The sequence below is a fragment of the Pagrus pagrus genome, assembly GCF_965226575.1.
Source record: "Pagrus pagrus genome assembly, chromosome: 18".
Lineage (NCBI taxonomy): Eukaryota > Metazoa > Chordata > Actinopteri > Spariformes > Sparidae > Pagrus > Pagrus pagrus.
This window is the reverse complement of record NC_140202.1, coordinates 1,735,971-1,755,145: the sequence shown is the minus strand read 5'-3', so window position 1 is coordinate 1,755,145 and position 19,175 is coordinate 1,735,971. Positions and strand designations below refer to the sequence as shown.

Below are 19,175 nucleotides of genomic sequence, written 5' to 3'. Positions count from 1 at the left end.
ACAGATAACCATGTATGGGAGGGATGCTTCCTGAAGCTGTAGATACAACAGCACAGCCGTCACGTGATACATAAGCAGCCAGTGTGGACAAAGCATGAGAATGTCAACTGAGATCTCTTGCCACCAAATCACTCCACATTAGCAATGGTGACTATAATAGCAGCGGTTTGAAAATCCTGTTGCTTGGTAATATGAACTCTATTGTGGTCCAATAAGAAGGCAAGCATAGCTCATCAGATACCACTTATGCAGAAAGGTGGCACTTCATCTGGAGGAGGACAGCTGTTTTGACAGCTGTTCAACCTGCCGTGCATTGTTCTGCCCAGTTTACATGAGGAAAGAAGGAGAACAAGGAGGAGGTGTGGAATGCTTCCACCAGCAGACATTCCACCTCTGCTGCTTTGCTATGCAGAGAGATGAAGTGGAAGGGGTTACAGGGTTACATCGAGCAAGAATGGGCAAGTTGGGGCCATCAAATTAGCTGCTGAGATTTAAAAGTGTTTGGGTTGCAGTCAGCTGCCAACTGGGCTGCCTGGCTCAGACTACAGAATTCAGTGGGAGCTGGAGGAAACAGTGAGCTAAGACAGTTGGATTTACTGCCATAAGAGCTAACCGCCTGTTATAGAAACTGCCTGAAAATCAGCCGTATAGAAATGTGGGAAGTCTTAAGAAATATCCAAGTCAGTAAGATTCAGACTTATACTGTAGTTTGTAAGACAGTCTTGCACAAAGCTTATATCTGGTGCTCAAGACTTTAAAAAAATGGATCCAAACTCGTCTGGTCCCTGCTGGCATAGTTGGACAAGTGATGAAATATCAGTATTAATGAATATAAACCTCTCTTATGTCCTACTGTTTGATTGCTGGGATCTAAGGCAAGCATAGTGACAGTCAAAAATACAAATAAAATAGACAGTGCGGTGCCCTCGTCCCAGTATTTGTACTAACAGGTCAGATAGACCCTCTATGGTCACCAACTGATGACACTGTAAGTTTGAAAATTGTACTATAGTATGTATGTTAAGCACATAAAAACAGGACCCTCATCTCAAAGATGGACTGAACATCTGTTGGTTGTCTCATACTGGACAAACCCAAGGCAAAATTGAAGAGGTCCTTTAACAATGAGCAGAGACACAGCTGGTGTGGTATGAAGAGTGAAACAGCTGGGTGCCTGGAGACCTCAGACACAAAGACAGGACACACCAGTGTATGAGTCTGTCTGTGTGTGTGGGTGTACGTGTTAGACAGTGACTAAGCATACCTACTATTTGCTGACAGGAAGGCTGGATGTTTTGTATGAAGACTGAGTTGTGGTTTAGGTTAGAAGAGTGTGTTTAAGAAAAGGAACATGGAAAACACATGCATCCTCCTACACAAACTAGTGTGTGTGGCTTCATGTATGCTTGCTCAGATGTTTGCTCCTCTCAGGTTCAGAAGTTGTCCAAATGGAAAAGAAAATTAGGTTTCATTAGGTTGGCTTTCAAAACCAGGAGAGCCTAGTTGATGTTGTTGATGCAGCACATAAAAATATGATATCCTCAAACCCCCCACAGGAATCTAAAAACATGACTGTCCCTGTTCTGAAAGTGCTGACAAACATTTCATGATATTCCTGAATTGTCATTCTCAGTGGAAATCCTGCTTTTTCTCTGTACCACAGTTGAGCTCCTCAGCGGTGAGTGTTGCCACCGATCTGCCCTGTAGGCGGCTGGGGTAGTCGCAGGTGGCAGCAGCCTGGGCATTGCCCGACTCAGCATACTGTTTCAGCAGGTCGGCCAGCCACAGCAGCTCACAGTCACAATTTAATGCATTGGAATCCAGTCGCCTGGACGCACAGACATAATGCACAAACATATAGACACACATTAAGTGAGAAATGGGCATGAGGTCATACAGGATATGACATGTAACTGTGGAGTAAATTTATGGTCTAAATCCTCTCTGGCAGTTTGTGAACTAAAACTGGTCTGGCTCAGCTTGGCTCAGTCCAAACAGTGGGGCTCAGCGGGGCCATGTTGGAAGACACTAGCTTCCTGCCGTGGGAAACTATCTCTCTGCTTGGCCTCGTCCTCTGGTAACTGATCCAGCTTTTACTTCTACCACAATATGTCCATTATCCATGACATGGCTTTTACAAAGATTAACTGGCACGGTTTGACATTGGTGAGGCAATTTGTGAAAGTAGTTTAGAGTTTGCTATGATTTAATCACTTTTTAAAGAGGAGACAAGAGGGGAGGAAACGATGGTATGAGACCAAACCGCTGTATGTTCTTCATTGTCTGTTTGCTGGAGGAGGATGGTGTTTGAAGCTGTATTAGATATAGCTTGCCAAATGTTCTAAGTCCCCAAATTCTCATATTTCAGGGAAAATGTATTGACTTTTGAGCATGACGGAAAGTAGAATTTCTATTTTCTTTGCTTTTCTCATCATACCCCACCCTAGATTAAAGCACCTTAAATTGTCTTGCTGTGCCTTTCACAGCCCCTTCCAATCTCCACTGTGGCGGACTCAAAGAGAGAATAGCTAAACTACGGGAGGGACCGAGCTGTAAGCCTTTTGATGGAAACCATCTTGCAGCCAAAGAAGCGTGAGAACAGTGTAGTGTGGTTACATGGCATTTAACTGACAAACAGGCCCCGCTTGATACTGGGTGTCATGGGAGTAAACTGCAGAAATTGATAGAGACATGCATTCTCACACAGACAGATTTTTCAGTGGTTGTTAGGGACTTTTCCACTTACAGCCGTTTCATGGCCTGAAGATGAGAGAAGGTGCCCGGGACTAGCTGGGTGATTCTGTTGTTGTGCAAAAATCTGAGTAAAAGAGAGGAAAACTATTATGGTTTATCAGCATTCAGAACTGTAAAACTATCTATGGCTATATAGTAAGCTCACAAAAGTACCAAAAACTTAATTCATTTAGGTCTCCTGTAAGGAACTTGAGTATTGTAAATTAATTAATATTTATAGTATTTGGAAATTGCCCTCAGGTTGATAGCAAATCAGAGTTATATTACATTTTCCAAAAGGGAGGAGAAATATGATCATCTTCCCAGACATGCAACAATGGCTTATTTTGATGACCCGTAGACTCGGATTCCTTAGCTAAAAGCAGACATCATAACATTTTCCTGTTTATGTAACGCTCCTCTGACAAACATTCCCCAAAAACTATTCATTCTTTAAAAACTATAAATTAAGATCATCTTTGATGCAGTTCTTCATCTCCTATCCCTAGCTGTAGGAATCTACAGATATGCTGTCTGGCAACTTCACCAAAGTGACTGCTTTGACCGTGACCATGGAGATATTCCCCAACATGACACAGAGTATGCATCTGGGAATTCCTTTAGCAGGTGTCCTTTCTTTTTCACCCTCTCCAGAGACTGGGCATAAACAAGGACAATGAAAGAGGAATTTAACAGGACTTTCTTCAGACATCTGGTGGAGAGTTTTAGAGGCAGAGGCGACATCACATCTGCATGTTGTCAGAAAAGTGCATGTCCAGAACGTTTGCAGGCAGCGCACTGGACCAGCAGGCTACATATAAAACAGCTTTAGTCATTTGCAAACAAGGGTGATTGGTTGTTTGTTTACAAAAGAGGAAGACATGTTAATTGTTACATGATTGAAACAATTTTACGAAACTGGTTATGCATTATTCAGGGACAGGGACAACAACATTAACATCACTACTTAATTTAACATGAAGCTGACACATATAGATAACCTTAGGCAGATTTCCAAGAACCTCTCTACAAGCAGTAAATAAGGATAACTGGATTTAAACTACAACTTTTCTAATGAGTTGGAGAAACCCATTAAAATATCTGATAAATATTACTGCAGAATAATCAGTGATCTGTGATGAACAAGTTCATCACATTCTCATCTGTGATTGCAATTAGCTCAGCTCCGTGTGGGCCAAGATGTGTTCTTAGTTAGACCAGTCCAGGACTCTGACCTGAACGTTGCGATCTCAGCTCCCTCTTGGTCTCTTTTTCTCTGACTGATTCTTCAAGTGTGAGTATTTCTGGAAGCAGTATAATTAGAAAAAAGTTGACAATAATTTACATTTCCTGTCATAGGTCAGTTAAACAACTGAACTCGAGTTGTCTGTTCAACAAATAAACTACAGAGTGAATGGAACACTTCCAGCTCAAAGAGGACAAACAAAATTAGCCTCATGGGAACTAAATATAAGCCTGGATCAACTTTCAGAATCTGCTGATAATAACACAGTGATGATCACTGTGTTATTATCTGAAGCAACTACAAACCAACAGGGAGCCTCAGAGGCTTATTGGGAAGCATTTGGCTGGTCAGGTTATTCCAATGTCATGCTAAACAAAGTCTGGACCTGCCTGAGTTGACACTTACTTCCATAATAAGTACATCATGTTAGCTATTGCTTTCTGGTTTCTAGAGAGATCAAGAGTCCTGTTGCTCCTGGATCTGTGAATCCCTTGATTTGTGAGAAAATTATTTTTCCTTCTGAGAGAATTTTTTTTTTTGGAATGTGTGTGTGAACTACCTATATTTTAGGAATCTTGGGAGAAAGGTCAGACAGGATGAACTTACAGTCTTTCCAGCTTTGGTAGGTGAGTGAATGATTCTGGTTCCAAAGACTCAATGTTGTTGAAGTGCAGGTACCTGGAGAGGAACAAAGTGTAGACAAAGCACAGTGAAATATGATTAAGACTCCCTGTCTGATTATGTAATTTAATTTCCCTGAAAGGCCCTAAGAGGTGAGAAAATGAGAACACTGAAATGTCCCTGTTCAACTGTCCATCCCTGGCACACCATGTTACTGTAAAAAATGTTCACAAAAAGTGATATCTAGCTTCTAGTTGATTGCAGATAGACTGAATAAATTTGCACATCAGGGATTCATGTTAGACAGTTGATATACAAGGTCTGAAAATCTATGGCTGAATTCTGAGTTTGAGATGGGATTGCCCACTGGTGAAAAGCAAATATAATGATTATCTCATGGAATTAACAAAAAATGTATGCACTCAAAAGCCTTTGAGCTGAGAAAACCTAAATCAAACGATATGCTAACAAACAAAAAGTTAGGGAAATGTAATCCAACTGATGGCTGAATGCTAACTGTAAGGGTTCAATTGGGTATAGGCTTGTTTAGACAGACCAAGCAATGGTCAAAGCAGCTGCAGCAGCAACACAGACAGACAGAAAAAACAGAAAAGAATGTCAAATAAAATGCTTTATTCCTCAACATGTCTTCCACACAAGAAAATTCATTTCAGTTTTTGTCTGTAAGTATATTTCAAATGTTGATTCTGAGCTGTGTTTTTACAAGCTGTAATGGACATCCAACAATATGTCTTTGGGTGTTGCCTAAAATAAGTGTTGTAAAGGGGCCAGAATAGAAAAACACAACACAGTCAAGATAAGTAAGGACAAATGTTTTAAGGAGCCAATAGTGAATTAATTTTAAAGCCAGAAATCATGACCTGGTTACTGAAGATAATCCACATACGTTGTAGTGAGCAGTTTCATGTAGGACCTATTTTCTTTCTTTATCACTGTGCAGGAGGAAGCATGCATCTACTCATGGATGAGAGGCTAAGCTAACTAAGCTAGCTAACATTACAGCTCAGCCGAGAAGGATGCCATTAATGTTTACATCCTGCACTGTCACCAGCATGAGCCTCTCGTCCCTGAGTAGATGCATGTTTCCTTCTGTTTGGTGATACAGTTGGCGTGTGTAGTTCGGCAGAAAGAAAATAGTTTCTACATGAAACTGCTTACAACAAGGTCTGTCGACATTTACATTTACAATGCTGTGCTGTTGCACCACAAGCCGAGTGCCATCTTGTTCCATTATATTCAGGAGAATGCAGACATCTCTACAGGTGATATCTCTGAAACTCGGCAGCTCATACCAATAGATTAATAAATAGCACTACAGGTAAAAGTATGTATTTTTGATTTTGAGGTGAACTGTCCCTTTAAATGTGTAAAAAGGATCAGCAGAATATTTTTTTAAATATTTTTGATTGTGAAGCTGTGATCCTATGTGATCTTTGTTTGCTCCCTGATGAACCCACTGACATGCTGATAAAACATCAGAAGATGAATGGTGGTAGCAGGTCATACAGGTATGTAAGTAGGTTTTTGGAGCTATTTATACTTTTAGTTTAAGAAAAGCAAAATTCAAAACAGCTGCCAGGCATGGAGCCTGATGTTAGAATTGGTGTTTCTTGGGGAATTAGCCATTTGTTTTTTGCAGTTACAGAGAGGTACAGTTAGTCATGGTCTCCTCCAAGACTACAGAAAGCCTTATTTGCTAAGGAAAAGGTGCATAGCTGCGATATTGGTTGTGATGATGACACGCTGGCTCATCAACATACTACAGTCATCATTTCTGCGAACAGAGATCACAGAAATTCTATTCTTAAAACAGTTCATATTATAATAACATCAATCAGCAATTGCTAATGTATTTTTCTTGTCAAACATGCAAATATAAAAGACACAACAGAGGCAGAGTTTTTTGTAAAAACTGCAGAGAACTATCAAGTTTCTGACAGTCGAGACTTGCAGGAAGCAGTTGAATTTTATCACACAGACTAAGCATACATAATGCACTCAAAGTTTTTCACAAATGGATACTTGGAGCAGATTTTAGCAAATCAGAGCAGAGGAGTGGTTTCTGCAGTAGCAGGATACAAGTCAAGATTTGCTCTAAAGCAGAATCTGCCATGCCACTAGCATTACTAGCAGCACAAGGCTAGATATCATGCTTGAAGCTTTGCAGGGGGGTGGCGCATATCTGTCGTCCTGATCACAAGACATGCGACTCATGCAAAAGGGTCACAGAGGGTCAGCACGGCATATAAGGGTGGGTGCACACACGGCATGCATTGTGGTGGTGGAGAAGTGGATAGGGGGGTGCATGTGTCGGGGGGGGGGGGGATAGGAGGTTGTCACTGTATTGAAAACTAACTGAACAGAGCTATCATGATACCTGTAGAAGGCCTACACAGTCATGTCACAAAGCATTCATAACAGCTCAAAAAACGTCTGTGACATGCCTGGCACTATTACATCATATGACTTAACTTATAAATCACTTATGACCATGTAGACCTTACAAGGTTTCATGAATTGTTTATAGCAATCTTCAGGAAGGGGGGGGGGGTGATTTTACAGATGGAAAGAAAGAGGGTGGGTGAACAGAAAGAAAGGTTGATGAGGAAGTTGGTCACTTACAGTTGCTCAAGAGAGACAAGCCCCTTAAATGCTTGTCTGTCAATTGATTGGATTTCATTCTTGTACAAATAGCTGAAAGGAGAGATAATCAGTAACATTAGTAACACACACACACACACACACACAAACACACACACACACACACACACACACACACACACACACTCACACACACACAGGATCATCTGAATTCTGCCTGGTTATTATGAGAGAAAGTAGAAAAGCTCTGATTAATTCTACAGCTGTCCTTTCAAAAAGATAAGCATGTTGTGCTAATACTTGTACATTATGTTTACAAAAGATAGAAATGTTAAGACTTGTATTTATTTTGTGAAGTATATGCTACATAAGCCTACTTCATGAATGTTACTAGTTGTAGCTAATTGCAGGGGAGGCTCTTTTCTTTGACCTTGCAAAGATGCTGAGCAGTTGTACAGAAACAAAATCAGACACATTTCACAATTAAAACTTCAGATGAGAATGTATTTCTGTGGTAAAAGTAGAGCACTGACTGTATCCATCAAAAGTAGGGATGTCACGATTCTCCAAATCTGTTATTCGATTCAATTTGATTTGATTATTGATTTAAACTTTTTTTATTTGTTTTTCCAAACTGGCAGCTTTGCCATTGTTTGACTATCTCATCTGGATTTGTAAAGATCAGAGTATGTTACAACAGTTTGACTTTATCCTGGTGGCTTTATGCAGGTTCGGATTTGACAAGTTCAAATAATAACCAAAAATAAGGATCCCAAAGTTCACTGAAAAATACCTCCCTTCTGGGATTCAACAATGAACAACAAAAAATAGAGTTAGTTACAAAATTCTGTTTCTAAAATCTGGACCGGGAAAACCCTCTTCTTAAACAAATCAAAAAAGGATATCTGAAAATAAAAATGAACTGAACATCTCAGATACTGTTGGAGTCACCTCCAGTACAAGTCAGTTGATCATCTCCGAGCATACAGGATAAGTTTCTGGAGGTGCAACTGCAGGCTAACACTGAGCTAGCTGTGTTGTCTTTTAAGTGTTTTTGTTCTCTGCAAGGATGGAGAAAAAGATTACTTGGAAAACTGCAAATCTTGGTTTTGATTTCAATGATTGAAATTGAAGGCTTATTACATTTGATTTTCGCTTTACAAATCGTGACACCCCTAATTACAAGTGTTATTTTCTTATCTACAGTATTTTCACAGATGTATGACGATGGACAGTGCAGTGTGTGATGGAATACTTTACAGATCATTGTATTTGTTGATTGACATGATTTCAGTAAAACAATTTCAGTAAAACAATCTCAAACACCTTGCAGTAATCAAGTCAATATGGGCAAGAATAAAGCAACTTAACATAACTCATTAAGACTTTACAATAAAATACTGTCTAACACTCTTGGAATACATAAAATTCAGTTAATAAGTCCTGACATCCAATTACATAGTTTACATTCACATTATCAAATTGAAGATCAGATGAACATTTCTGGGAAAAGGAGGGAATAATGCTGTTAAGATGGTGTGTGCTTATAAAAATCAGTTATCAACAATAGACTGAAAATCAGTTGTCAACAACTAATTGACTCAAAATTTGAAACAGGCTGATTTAATATGCAGCCTGTATAGGATCGACACAGTGTTTTAGCACACTGAAAGACAAATATCCTTGACGTGTGTGTGTTTTGCCTCTATCATACCTGTTCAGGAAATGTGGTACCGGAAAAGCAATTGCTTACAGCTGTCTGCCCTTTCATCTCCCATCTATCTCTTTTACTCTCCACCTTATCACTCATGATGAAACATGATGAGATATACAGATCTCCCCACAGCACAAGTGATGCAATGTATGGAAAAAATAAACACCCTCTTTTTATCATTTGAGTCTCTTCTCAGTGCTATAGTCTGTCTGTGTCTGTGGTATCCGGTTTCATACCATAAAAGATTCACACAAGGTTTATATAAAAAAATTAACAACTTTAAAGATAAGTTGAGCTTAAACCCACAACTACATCACATTCACAGTGAAATGATACAGCGAGCATACATGTTCTGGATGACCTTGTACAAGGAAACTACTGACAACAAACCAAAACTATTATTACATTCCCATGCAAAGCATTTCTGAAATAAATTATGATGGTAATGAAAACTCAGGCCCTTAAGCGTAATCTGTTTAGTTTACTGACACTGACATGTTTACTGTAACAAGGTGTTTTGTTTCAATACCTCAGAAATGGCTTCAAGTTTCACTTTGGAGAATTCCACAGCAGGAATAAATAAAACACTGTGTGTGTGTGGGTTTACATGAAAAACTGGATATGAAAATTGTGGGTTCAAATCACAAGGGGCTTCACTTGAGTGAGCAGATATCATTTAGTGGTAATACTCATAAAAAGTAGACAGTATGCACTGAAACAGCCTGCCTTTAACCAGAAAATATGTCTGGTTGAGACCCAGGAGGATTTCCCCTTACTGCTGCTGATCACTTCATCATCAACAGTCACAGAAACAGAAACTTGAAATACGTTCTAAGTATGTATTAAAGGAAACCTGCATTAATGTGCTTTGATGCAAGCATATATCAAGAATCTGTGTCCCTATAATAAATACACTAGCGGACAATTACAGATGGATGTAATATAACAAGAATAATTGGAGGATAAAATAAACAGTACAGGGTTCCCACAAAGAGGAGTGCTGACCTCTGTTTGACCTGTTGGGGGGGGCACTGTATAGACAGCCACCGGGGCCATTAGGTTTGGAGAACAAAGATGACAGGGATTGAACTTTACTGGGGTCCAAAGGAAGTGAAGACGTGAGACGGGAGATATAATCTAGCCCCCAGCTATAGAACACAGAATCAGCAGGAAGGGAGAGAGGTGGGGGGACACCTTACCCTAATCACAAAGGTTGGGTTCAGGCTTTAGATCAACTCTGCTGTAAAGTGAGAAGGACTCTGTAATTAAAATAGTTACTAAATAGCTACAGGATATAATTACAGAATACTGAGTTGGGATATATGCCGGGAATGTGTGTGTTTGTGTGTCAGTAAACTGACAAACTACTGAAATAGAAAAGCCTCTACTTCCCTTCTATCCACCCCCTCTTCCCTCTCTCTTGTTGAGTGGAGATGATGATCTTGTATCAAGTATGCTGTATGTCAAACCCAGTGTCGCACTAAACCATCTTATAAACCCATCGGTCGACCATGTTGTGTATGATACCGCTTACACGTGAAAACAACACGTTCTCATTACGTCATGGTTTGGCTTAAAATCACTACTGCAGGGCAATAACTAGGGCTGCAACTAACAATTATTTCCTCTATCTATAATATCTATCTATCCATCTATCTATTTATATCTTGCAGTCTATAAAATGTCAAAAAATTTACAATTTCCCAGAGCTCAAAGTGATGTCTTCATTGATTATTTTTGCCAAACCAATTGTCCAAAACCCAAAGACTCTTCAATTACTATAATAAATGAAAAGGAAAACCAGCAAATCCTCACAATTAAGAAACTGTAGCCAGCAAAAGTTAAAATTTTTGCTTAAAAAATTACTGAAACGTTTAATTGATTGTCAAAATACTTTGTAACTAGGGCTGGGCAAAATGGACCGAAATGTATCCCTTTTTTTTTAGGCTAAATGGCAATACACGATAAATATCTCAGTATTTTATTTACAAAGTGGGCTAAATGTTCAGTTGTATCTCAAAGCCACTTTTGAGAACGTTGGGCAATCTCCTGATTAGTTGGAGGATGGTGTCCTACTACTAGACTCATGCCCTGATCCAGGTCTGGGAGTAGATCATCATAAGTGAGCTCCAGGACAGTCTGTTGTGATAACTAGCAGTGCCAGATGCACCGATACATAACGTTCCATAGGTGCTCATTTTGATTTAGGTCAGGGGAACGAGAGGGCCAGTCAATGGCATCAATGCCTTCGTCATCCAGGAACTGCCTACGCACTCTGGCCACATGAGGCCGGGCATTGTAATGCACCAGGAGGAACCTAGGGCCCACTGCACCAGTGTAAGGTCTAACAATCGCTCTGAGGATTTCATCCCAGTAGCAGTCAGGGGACTGTTGGCTATTTTACATGGAGGTCTGTGCAACCCTCCAAGGATAACCCTCCCCAGACCATCACTGACCCACCACCAAACCAGTCATGCTGGATGATGTTACAGGCACTATAACGGCATCTCCAGACTCTTTCTCACCTGTCACATGTGCTCAGTGTGAACAGACTGGTCTGAAACATGAACACCAGTAGCCTGCTGGAGGTCATTTTGAAGGGCTCTGGCAGTGCTCCTCCTGTTGCTCCTCACACACAGGAGCAGGTAACAGTCCTGCTGCTGGGTTGATGCCCTTCTAACTGGCCCTATGGGCAACTAACTTTGTTTTGATTGACTTGACTTGATTAATCGACTAATTGGTGCAGCTCTAGTAGGTTTAGGAAAGATCATGTTTTCTACTACCTAAAACAATCGCCACTGACTATTACCTTCATATGGGATTTGAAACCCTGAGTCTCCTGGGTAAAAGTGAATGACCCTTACAACACCAACTTCCTCCTTAGGCAGACATTCTGGCTCCTTGAACTATGGTCACCATTACTGGCCCCTTTTGGTACTGCACCTTCATACAAGTGTGTACTTCTTGCACTTAGGCAAGGCAAACTGTGACACACATTGTCCATTAGTGGATCGGCGGTTCTATTATATGCTTTGGTGTGAGATTGGGCTGGTATGTCCAAGCTGTGCAGTGATTTCACAGAATCTTCTTAGACCCAAAATGTACAAAACATCTGACCAAACACAAGCACTATTATATAAAATTTAATATACTGTTCAACATCTTCAAGTTTTGACCTTACAACAGAGTACGTAGGTCCTCTCAAATTCAAGCAGAAGAGTTAGACCATATCTAACTCTGAGCACAAACAGTGCTCTCACCACAACTGAGGCAGTGGGATGATGATGTAAGTGACTAACAAAGAAACCTTGAGGCTACACGCGCCTCAAATATCTGTTCTCAACTCTGCCTCCAGGTCAAGACTTCCAGACACATAAGTACAGGGGATCAGACAAACGGAGACTTTTCATTGATGCATTTTCCGTACTGCACTGATACATTTTCACTGACTGAGCAGTCGAGCAACATCAGCTGTCCTCCACTTTTACAGTCACTTAAGGACACTTCATTTTTCCCAACAAAAGTGTAGGACATGTTTCACCATGCTTCCTCTTCTGTTGACTGAACAGTGTGAACCGAACAATGTCCTTTTACCTATAAAGTCTGGAAAAGATTCTGCCCCATTGTCTCAAGATCTATCTCTTCAAAAGCAAAACAAAATTTACACAAGGGCAACTCACAGATATTTGAGGTTTTCCAGGTCTTCAAATGCCCCCCTGGGGATCCTTCGTATATGATTGTTGTTGAGGAGGCTGTGGAGAAAAGAAAACAGAACTTATTTGGTGGTTAAAAGATACATATTAGTCTTGTTCTTTGTTCTTCTTGCACACATCAGCCAACGCGGCGCACTGCAGCGTGACATCATGTTGCTGAGAAATATTAACGAAATCGCAGTATTCCAAATGTAAGGAAAATTGTAATGCAAAAATGATCGTTATTAATATTATTATATCATTAAAACTACAACGTTCTGATTTCAAATGTGCTGTACTGAGTGACACTTTGTCATGGGCTAACTTGAGAGAAGATAAAAGGCTCTCTCCTTCAGTGGACATTACAGACATACAGTATGTGTCAGTACAACAGTAATACTGAACATATCGCTATGGTTCCAAGACTCATAGACTTTAGGATGTGTTATTGTTCAGTCTGTGGAACTGCAGCCTGAAACCATAAAGAGCTGTTTAGGATATAAATCCCTCAACAGTCAGCGTGGCTGGCTAGGCTTCTCTCCTGGCTTAAGGCACTTTTCTTCACTTTGAAACTAAATCTAAGACACTATGTCCTGCACATATTCTCATCTTTATTAATTAGTATGGGTATATTACTGAACCTACACAGCTTCACTTTAAGCATTATGCTTAAAGTGATCTTTGCACATTTTTGCCATACTCCACACATGTGCAACAAAGGCATGGACGAGAAGGCATCTCAATAATGTGTGCAAATATTTGACTGAGGTGAGGTGTGTTTGATTTATTCGAGCAGTCAGCTGAACAGTCTAAAATGTGGGCTGTCAAGATATGACTACTTAAAGCATGCACAAATTTGAGAGAAGGTTGCTAAACTAAGATGTTATTGCTCATGAAAAATACAAACACTTGGAACGTTTCTGCCTTATTAGCTTAGCAATGCACCATGTAGCAGGCTGGACATATAATAAATAGCCCTGTGGGTGGAAGTGGAAAAATAAATTCCTCACAGATTACGAGCTGACCTACATGTGTGAAACCGCAGCAGAACAGAGCAAGAATTTGCCTGTGTGTGTGTGTGTGTGTGTGTGTAATGCAAACAGGACTTTCTAGGGAAGTGACAATCACTTTTGCGCTGTTTAAAGGAAATGGGCTTGATTAGTTTTCCATAGTAGTCTTTTAGAGGTATTGAAATTTGTAACCAACAGGATGTCATTAACACTCATACACATATTTCTTTAGAAACAATCTCATACCAAAAATGAGGTTACGTTATACTATATGTCTACAACAGCTCGCATGCAGAGTGCAAAGACTTACAGTGTGTTGAGGTTCTTTAATCGTCTGAAGGAACCCGGTTGTAAATCCTTGATTTTGTTGAACCTCAGATCTCTGTAGAACAGAAGGAAATATATTTATATCAAGGAAAGTATGTCATTAAGTATATTGTAGAGGAAATCTGCACATAACTTCCAATAGCTGTACTTGGAAGATTTCTTAATGTGTAGAAAGTAAGCAATACACATGTGCATGACCTATAATCCACAGCAGCGCCTTCACATAATATTCGTTAAGGATAATTAGACACATTACTCATCTCACAAGACTGCCTTTGTCAAGCTTTGATCATGAGGGCAGATTTATATTTGCTCCAAAGATAACAATCTAGCTAGTTGCAGCAGTCCGCAGATTTCAGTATATTTCTCCTTTAACTCTCTAATTCAAAGAGGCTGTGTAGTAATAACAATATAGCTTGACATGACACTAATCACTCTTGGTTTAACAACAAATGACTTAAGATGCCATGAAAGTGACAAGACCCTATTACTGCATCTAGCCCTGTGAACTGGAGATCATTCCAAACTCCATGTGGCATTACTATCTATAAAATGACAAGTTATGTGAAATTGGAGCGGTTCATCTGAACATCATTGTTGAACTTAGGATCTAAGTCATCTGACCTTCAACTAAGCCATTCACTAAATTTATTTTTGCAAGATAAATTATGCAAGTGGAGTCAGCCATTCATATGAGGAGCCTTTAAAGTAGAGCATTTCAAAACACTATTTAAGTCCCCCTCTGCTCCTAAAGTCACACACACTCTCCACAATTGTACGGTCTTTACTGGTGCTTTAAAGAGACAGTTCACCCCAAAATCAAAAATACATAATCTTTCTCTAACGTATATCGCTATTTATTCAATTATATTGTTTTGGTTATTCCTTTATATCACTACAATCATGGTAAAAAGTTGTGCATTATTTAACCAAGCATGGCATCCTGACAGAAAAACATATTGAAAACCCGTTCAGCTAACAAAATAAAGAGAGCGATTGGGTAGAACCATATAGCAGATTTATCACTCCACTACGGAAATAGAGAACTACATCAACTGTTCTTGCCTAGATAGCTCAACTCCCCCAGTAACAGCTTGGACTGTCTACCAACATTCTTGTTAGCCAATGACCTTACAAACTAAATACTCTGAGACTGGGTCACACAGGCATAACATACTTCACTGATTATGCAAGACTGTCAAGACACCAGGATGATGAGAATCTTGAGATTAGTGTGTTTTTCAGCTTTACCTTTGCTCCTTTTCTGTTAAGCATACAGATTTAATTTACATGTTGAGTTCATCCATTAGCTTAGCATTCATATTGTCTATTTCTCTGTACACAACACAGGATAAAGTTATACATTCCTGATTTTTTGCTTTCTCATATTTCTGTGAAAATGTGGGCCATATAATAATATCAAGTTATTTAATAGCCAGTGAAATGTTTACGGGTCAGTTGCACTGTAAAAGGTCTCACATATGGATCCAATCAGAGAGAGTCCAACTTTTTCATATGCTCACTTCCTTTCATATAGGCTGTGAGCTGGTGCAAGAATTCACTCAGAGAGCTTTTCTGTAGCTGACATTCTTTGCATGGAATGTCCTTCAGCTACGCTGATATTGTTGTTTCTGGCACGACCTTTAGTATGAGAGAAACTTAATTAAATTCTTAAAGTCAAGACAAGATTTCAAAATAAAACGGTTGCATTGCAAATCACAATTTTGATTTTATCAATGGCTTCTGAACTGATAAAACCATAAAACCTCACAGTACCGAAGTTGAAATAAGAGTCCCTTGCATCAACAGCTATGAGACGTTTAGGAAAATGAGCTGCCATGTCTTGTAAGAGGGGTGAAAAACAGACATCACTGAGGCACAGCACCCTTAGGAAAACACCTCTCTCCAGGCCTGGTGCAGAGTGCACTGCACCGACATGCTAAGGCATGGGCTGTTCTGCCTAACTGCCTCTAACTCAGAAGGATGGAGGCGAGAACGAGGAGGTGGAAGAGAGCAGGGTGCTGCTACGTGTTGGTTTAGAAAAGCACCCGTCTCATCAGCATAGATGAAAACGATAGTTCTAAATCTGTTAAGAGAACTCCACAGACGAAACTTTACCTGTCTAAAAAAACAATACATACTCCTTAAAATGAACTAATAACAGTTAGTCTAAAGAAACCAACTAACTCGTATTGTCACACATATCGTATATATATTCAAACCCCTGAATATTGGGAGTTTGTGTACTGTACTATTTGTCCCGGTTGGTAGCAAGCTATGTTATTTTGGCTGTGTGTGTGTCTGTCATGGTAGAGATGTTTGCAGAGAAGGCTACAAAAAGTCAGGCCGAGTGTTGCCTATGGCAGTGGCCTCAGCTATTGATACAAGGTAAGGGGAGGCTCATTATGCGTTCATTCAGTGTCGGAATAATTGGAAAAACGTATTTCTGACTGGGAAAATCCACAAAAGCACCCTCAAGTCGGAGGGACAACTCGGAAAGTCTGAGAAAATTTTGGTACACAACTTGCCGAGTTGACCTCATGTGATGCTTAAACATGGCAGTTAAAAGCAAACATTGGGTTGATGGTTACATGAATATTTGTGAAATATATTTGCTGGCCTACATGATCCATTTCCTTTGCTCTTCCTTGTCACTCAAATATCGGAAACAACCGTCAATGTGTTGTTAAAATGCTCAGAGTGATAAAAAGCAAGACATCGTCCATGTTGCTTCCACATTCTGACTTGACGCATACGAACACACTGAAGTCGGAAGAATGACTTCTGAACTTGGGAAGTGGGACTATCCCAGGAGCACATGATGCAGCATCAGCTGACCAGACTGTCCTAAAAGTATTGGAGCTGATGACATCTGCATTGTGTATCCCACTCGTTTTATATAACATTGAGACAGTGTGGTCTACCCTTCATATGTGAGTGTTCTCTAGTGCCACATCGTGGACTCAGAAGTCACATTTGACTCCTTTGCAGTGTCCAAAACACATGAAGATTCAGAGGCGTGTTGAACTGTCCTTGTCTGTACACGGGTCTGCCCCGGCTCACGGCTGCGAGGGTCCGTTCATCACTGCCTGCAGTATTAATTTCTCTTGTTTCTGTCCAAGGAATGTGGGCGGAGTACAGGATCCCACACATGCACGCACGCACACACACACAGACAAACCCAGACACGCAGGCCAGATGTTGAAGTTGTACATGAAATTCTACTATATGCTCAAGAAATAATCAACATAAATTGTGTTTATGATATTTGTTTGAAGGCAAATGTGACCAAAATGGTGGCACCCTGGAGCCCTGCTTCCTGACAGACTTCTGGGTTTTGCACTGCAGCTTTTGGCATACACCAAAATCAAGCCTTACATTTGTCAAAAGATAATTAGAATGACCTATTTAGACTAGACAATGCTGACAATCTGCCCGCAGTGTTTTGGGTACATTTTGTGTGACAGAGCAGTAGATCCTGTGAGTTCACTGAGGAGATTTCAGGAAAGAGTATATCTGGCCCCACACAGGACAATTACAGTACTTATTGGTTAATTTGTTACTATAAACATGTAACATGGCAGTTTCTCTGGTTAGAATACACCTACATAAAGTCTCTACATTTTAAACACTGTCTTCATGTGAAAATAATGTGTGTCCACATTAACGTTTCAAGTTATTGTTGTAAACACCTATGTCCACAGTGAAACACCAGAACAACACTTAAACAACTAACTCCTTCTTTGCGCTCTTTTCTTTCACTTAAAGTGTATATTGCAAGTAAAATTTCTTATGACATGTATTAGGGAATAGGGATGTAACAATATATCGCAATAAAAAATATCGTTGTGGGACTGTGATGATACTTACCAACCTAGCATGTGGTTATTTTGCTCGTAAAGGTCATGGATCTATCAAGGGAAATCAGTATGACTGCATTCTACTATCTCTATTTGTCACTGCATTGTTCTTTTTGAACATCATCATAAGACCTGCCCTATGCCGCCTCTGATTGGTTGGGTTCCTTGATTTCGTTCTCAACGCTTGACTAAAACTGTCAGCCCACATAGACGCTCAATTAATGTTTGTTTTCAGCTGTGCTTGAGCTGGAGTAACACTCCGACCTCTTCACACCGACAAACCAACCTCTTTATTCATTCTGTTGTGCCGCTCTTTGCTGCAAGAGACAGCCAGTTGGTGTGTTTACCAGCAGGGAAAGTACAGCTCACAATCCCCTGTATCAGCTCCGCCTCTGGTTTGTTTCTCCAAACCAAATGTGAGAAAAACACGTCAACCCGCTAAAACCAGGCAAACACTGAATACAGTTAGGAAATAATGAAGTGTCAGTTACACTGACAGAGGTTTTCGTGGCTCTGGTAGTCTGCTGGAAAACAAGACGGAAGGAGATTGTTGGGACTCACAAACTCAGCCAGACAGTCCACCATTTCCTTAGAAAAAAAGCTAGTTAACGGTTAGCTAGCTAGCTAGCTTTTGTGCCTGGTGTTTTTTTTTTCCCAGACTTCACTACTATGCAATGACAACCATGGCTGTATTAGGCACTCATCTTAAACAGGAGGATTATGTTCCCGGTGATGTTATGGAGATCAGGACTACATAATGATGCCATGACCAGGTGAGACCAACTGCATTTGCAGTTACTCCAGTAACAATGCATTATTTTCTGATGATCAAGTTTGTTGTTGAAAGTTTTTCTAAATGTTTCTGATGTCCATAAAATGTATGTCTTTGTTGTTCTATAGCCAAGGGCAAGTTTACAGCCTACAAAGGCACAATTAGTAATTTGAGGAGATTTATAAATGTTTCATTTGATTATGTATAACATGAGCTATTATTAGCCCTGTCAATCATCATAGAGCGTCATCGTCCTGTTTGAAATAAAACGAAGAATGAACATAGCACACAGGCACTAGGTACAACTTACCGTGTGCAATATGTAACTGAAAATTATTTTTGATCCAATCCAAGCCAATGCCATTTTCAAGGTAAAGATTAAAATCACATTTACAGGGCATTTTACAAATCACAAATAAACCAACCCTGATAAAAATAGTATATTATAAATATAAATAATATTGCAGAGCTGTTGTACTGGACTGCATTAGTTTTAACTTGGTGTACCTCATTGACTGGGGTCTAAGTATTTATTGTATTTGAATACCGTGCCATTGTTACAGGTATGGTGTGGTGTG

General features: G+C 39.9%; 1 protein-coding gene across 2 annotated transcripts in view; it reads right to left on the bottom strand.

Annotated features, from left to right (window-relative positions):
* Positions 1 to 19,175, bottom strand: part of pxdn (peroxidasin) — a 69,015-nt gene that overhangs the window by 32,664 nt on the left and 17,176 nt on the right. Inside the window, exons 2-7 of one of the 2 annotated variants that reach the window (XM_084382236.1) lie at positions 13,949 to 14,020; positions 12,617 to 12,688; positions 7,244 to 7,315; positions 4,586 to 4,657; positions 2,747 to 2,818; positions 1,659 to 1,828 (exon numbers count right to left, since the gene is read on the bottom strand). In XM_084382236.1, coding sequence (XP_084238362.1) covers positions 1,659 to 1,828; positions 2,747 to 2,818; positions 4,586 to 4,657; positions 7,244 to 7,315; positions 12,617 to 12,688; positions 13,949 to 14,020 — 530 coding nt within the window. The remainder of the gene's footprint in view (positions 1 to 1,658; positions 1,829 to 2,746; positions 2,819 to 4,585; positions 4,658 to 7,243; positions 7,316 to 12,616; positions 12,689 to 13,948; positions 14,021 to 19,175) is intronic. The other variant, XM_084382237.1, reaches the window with a different exon arrangement.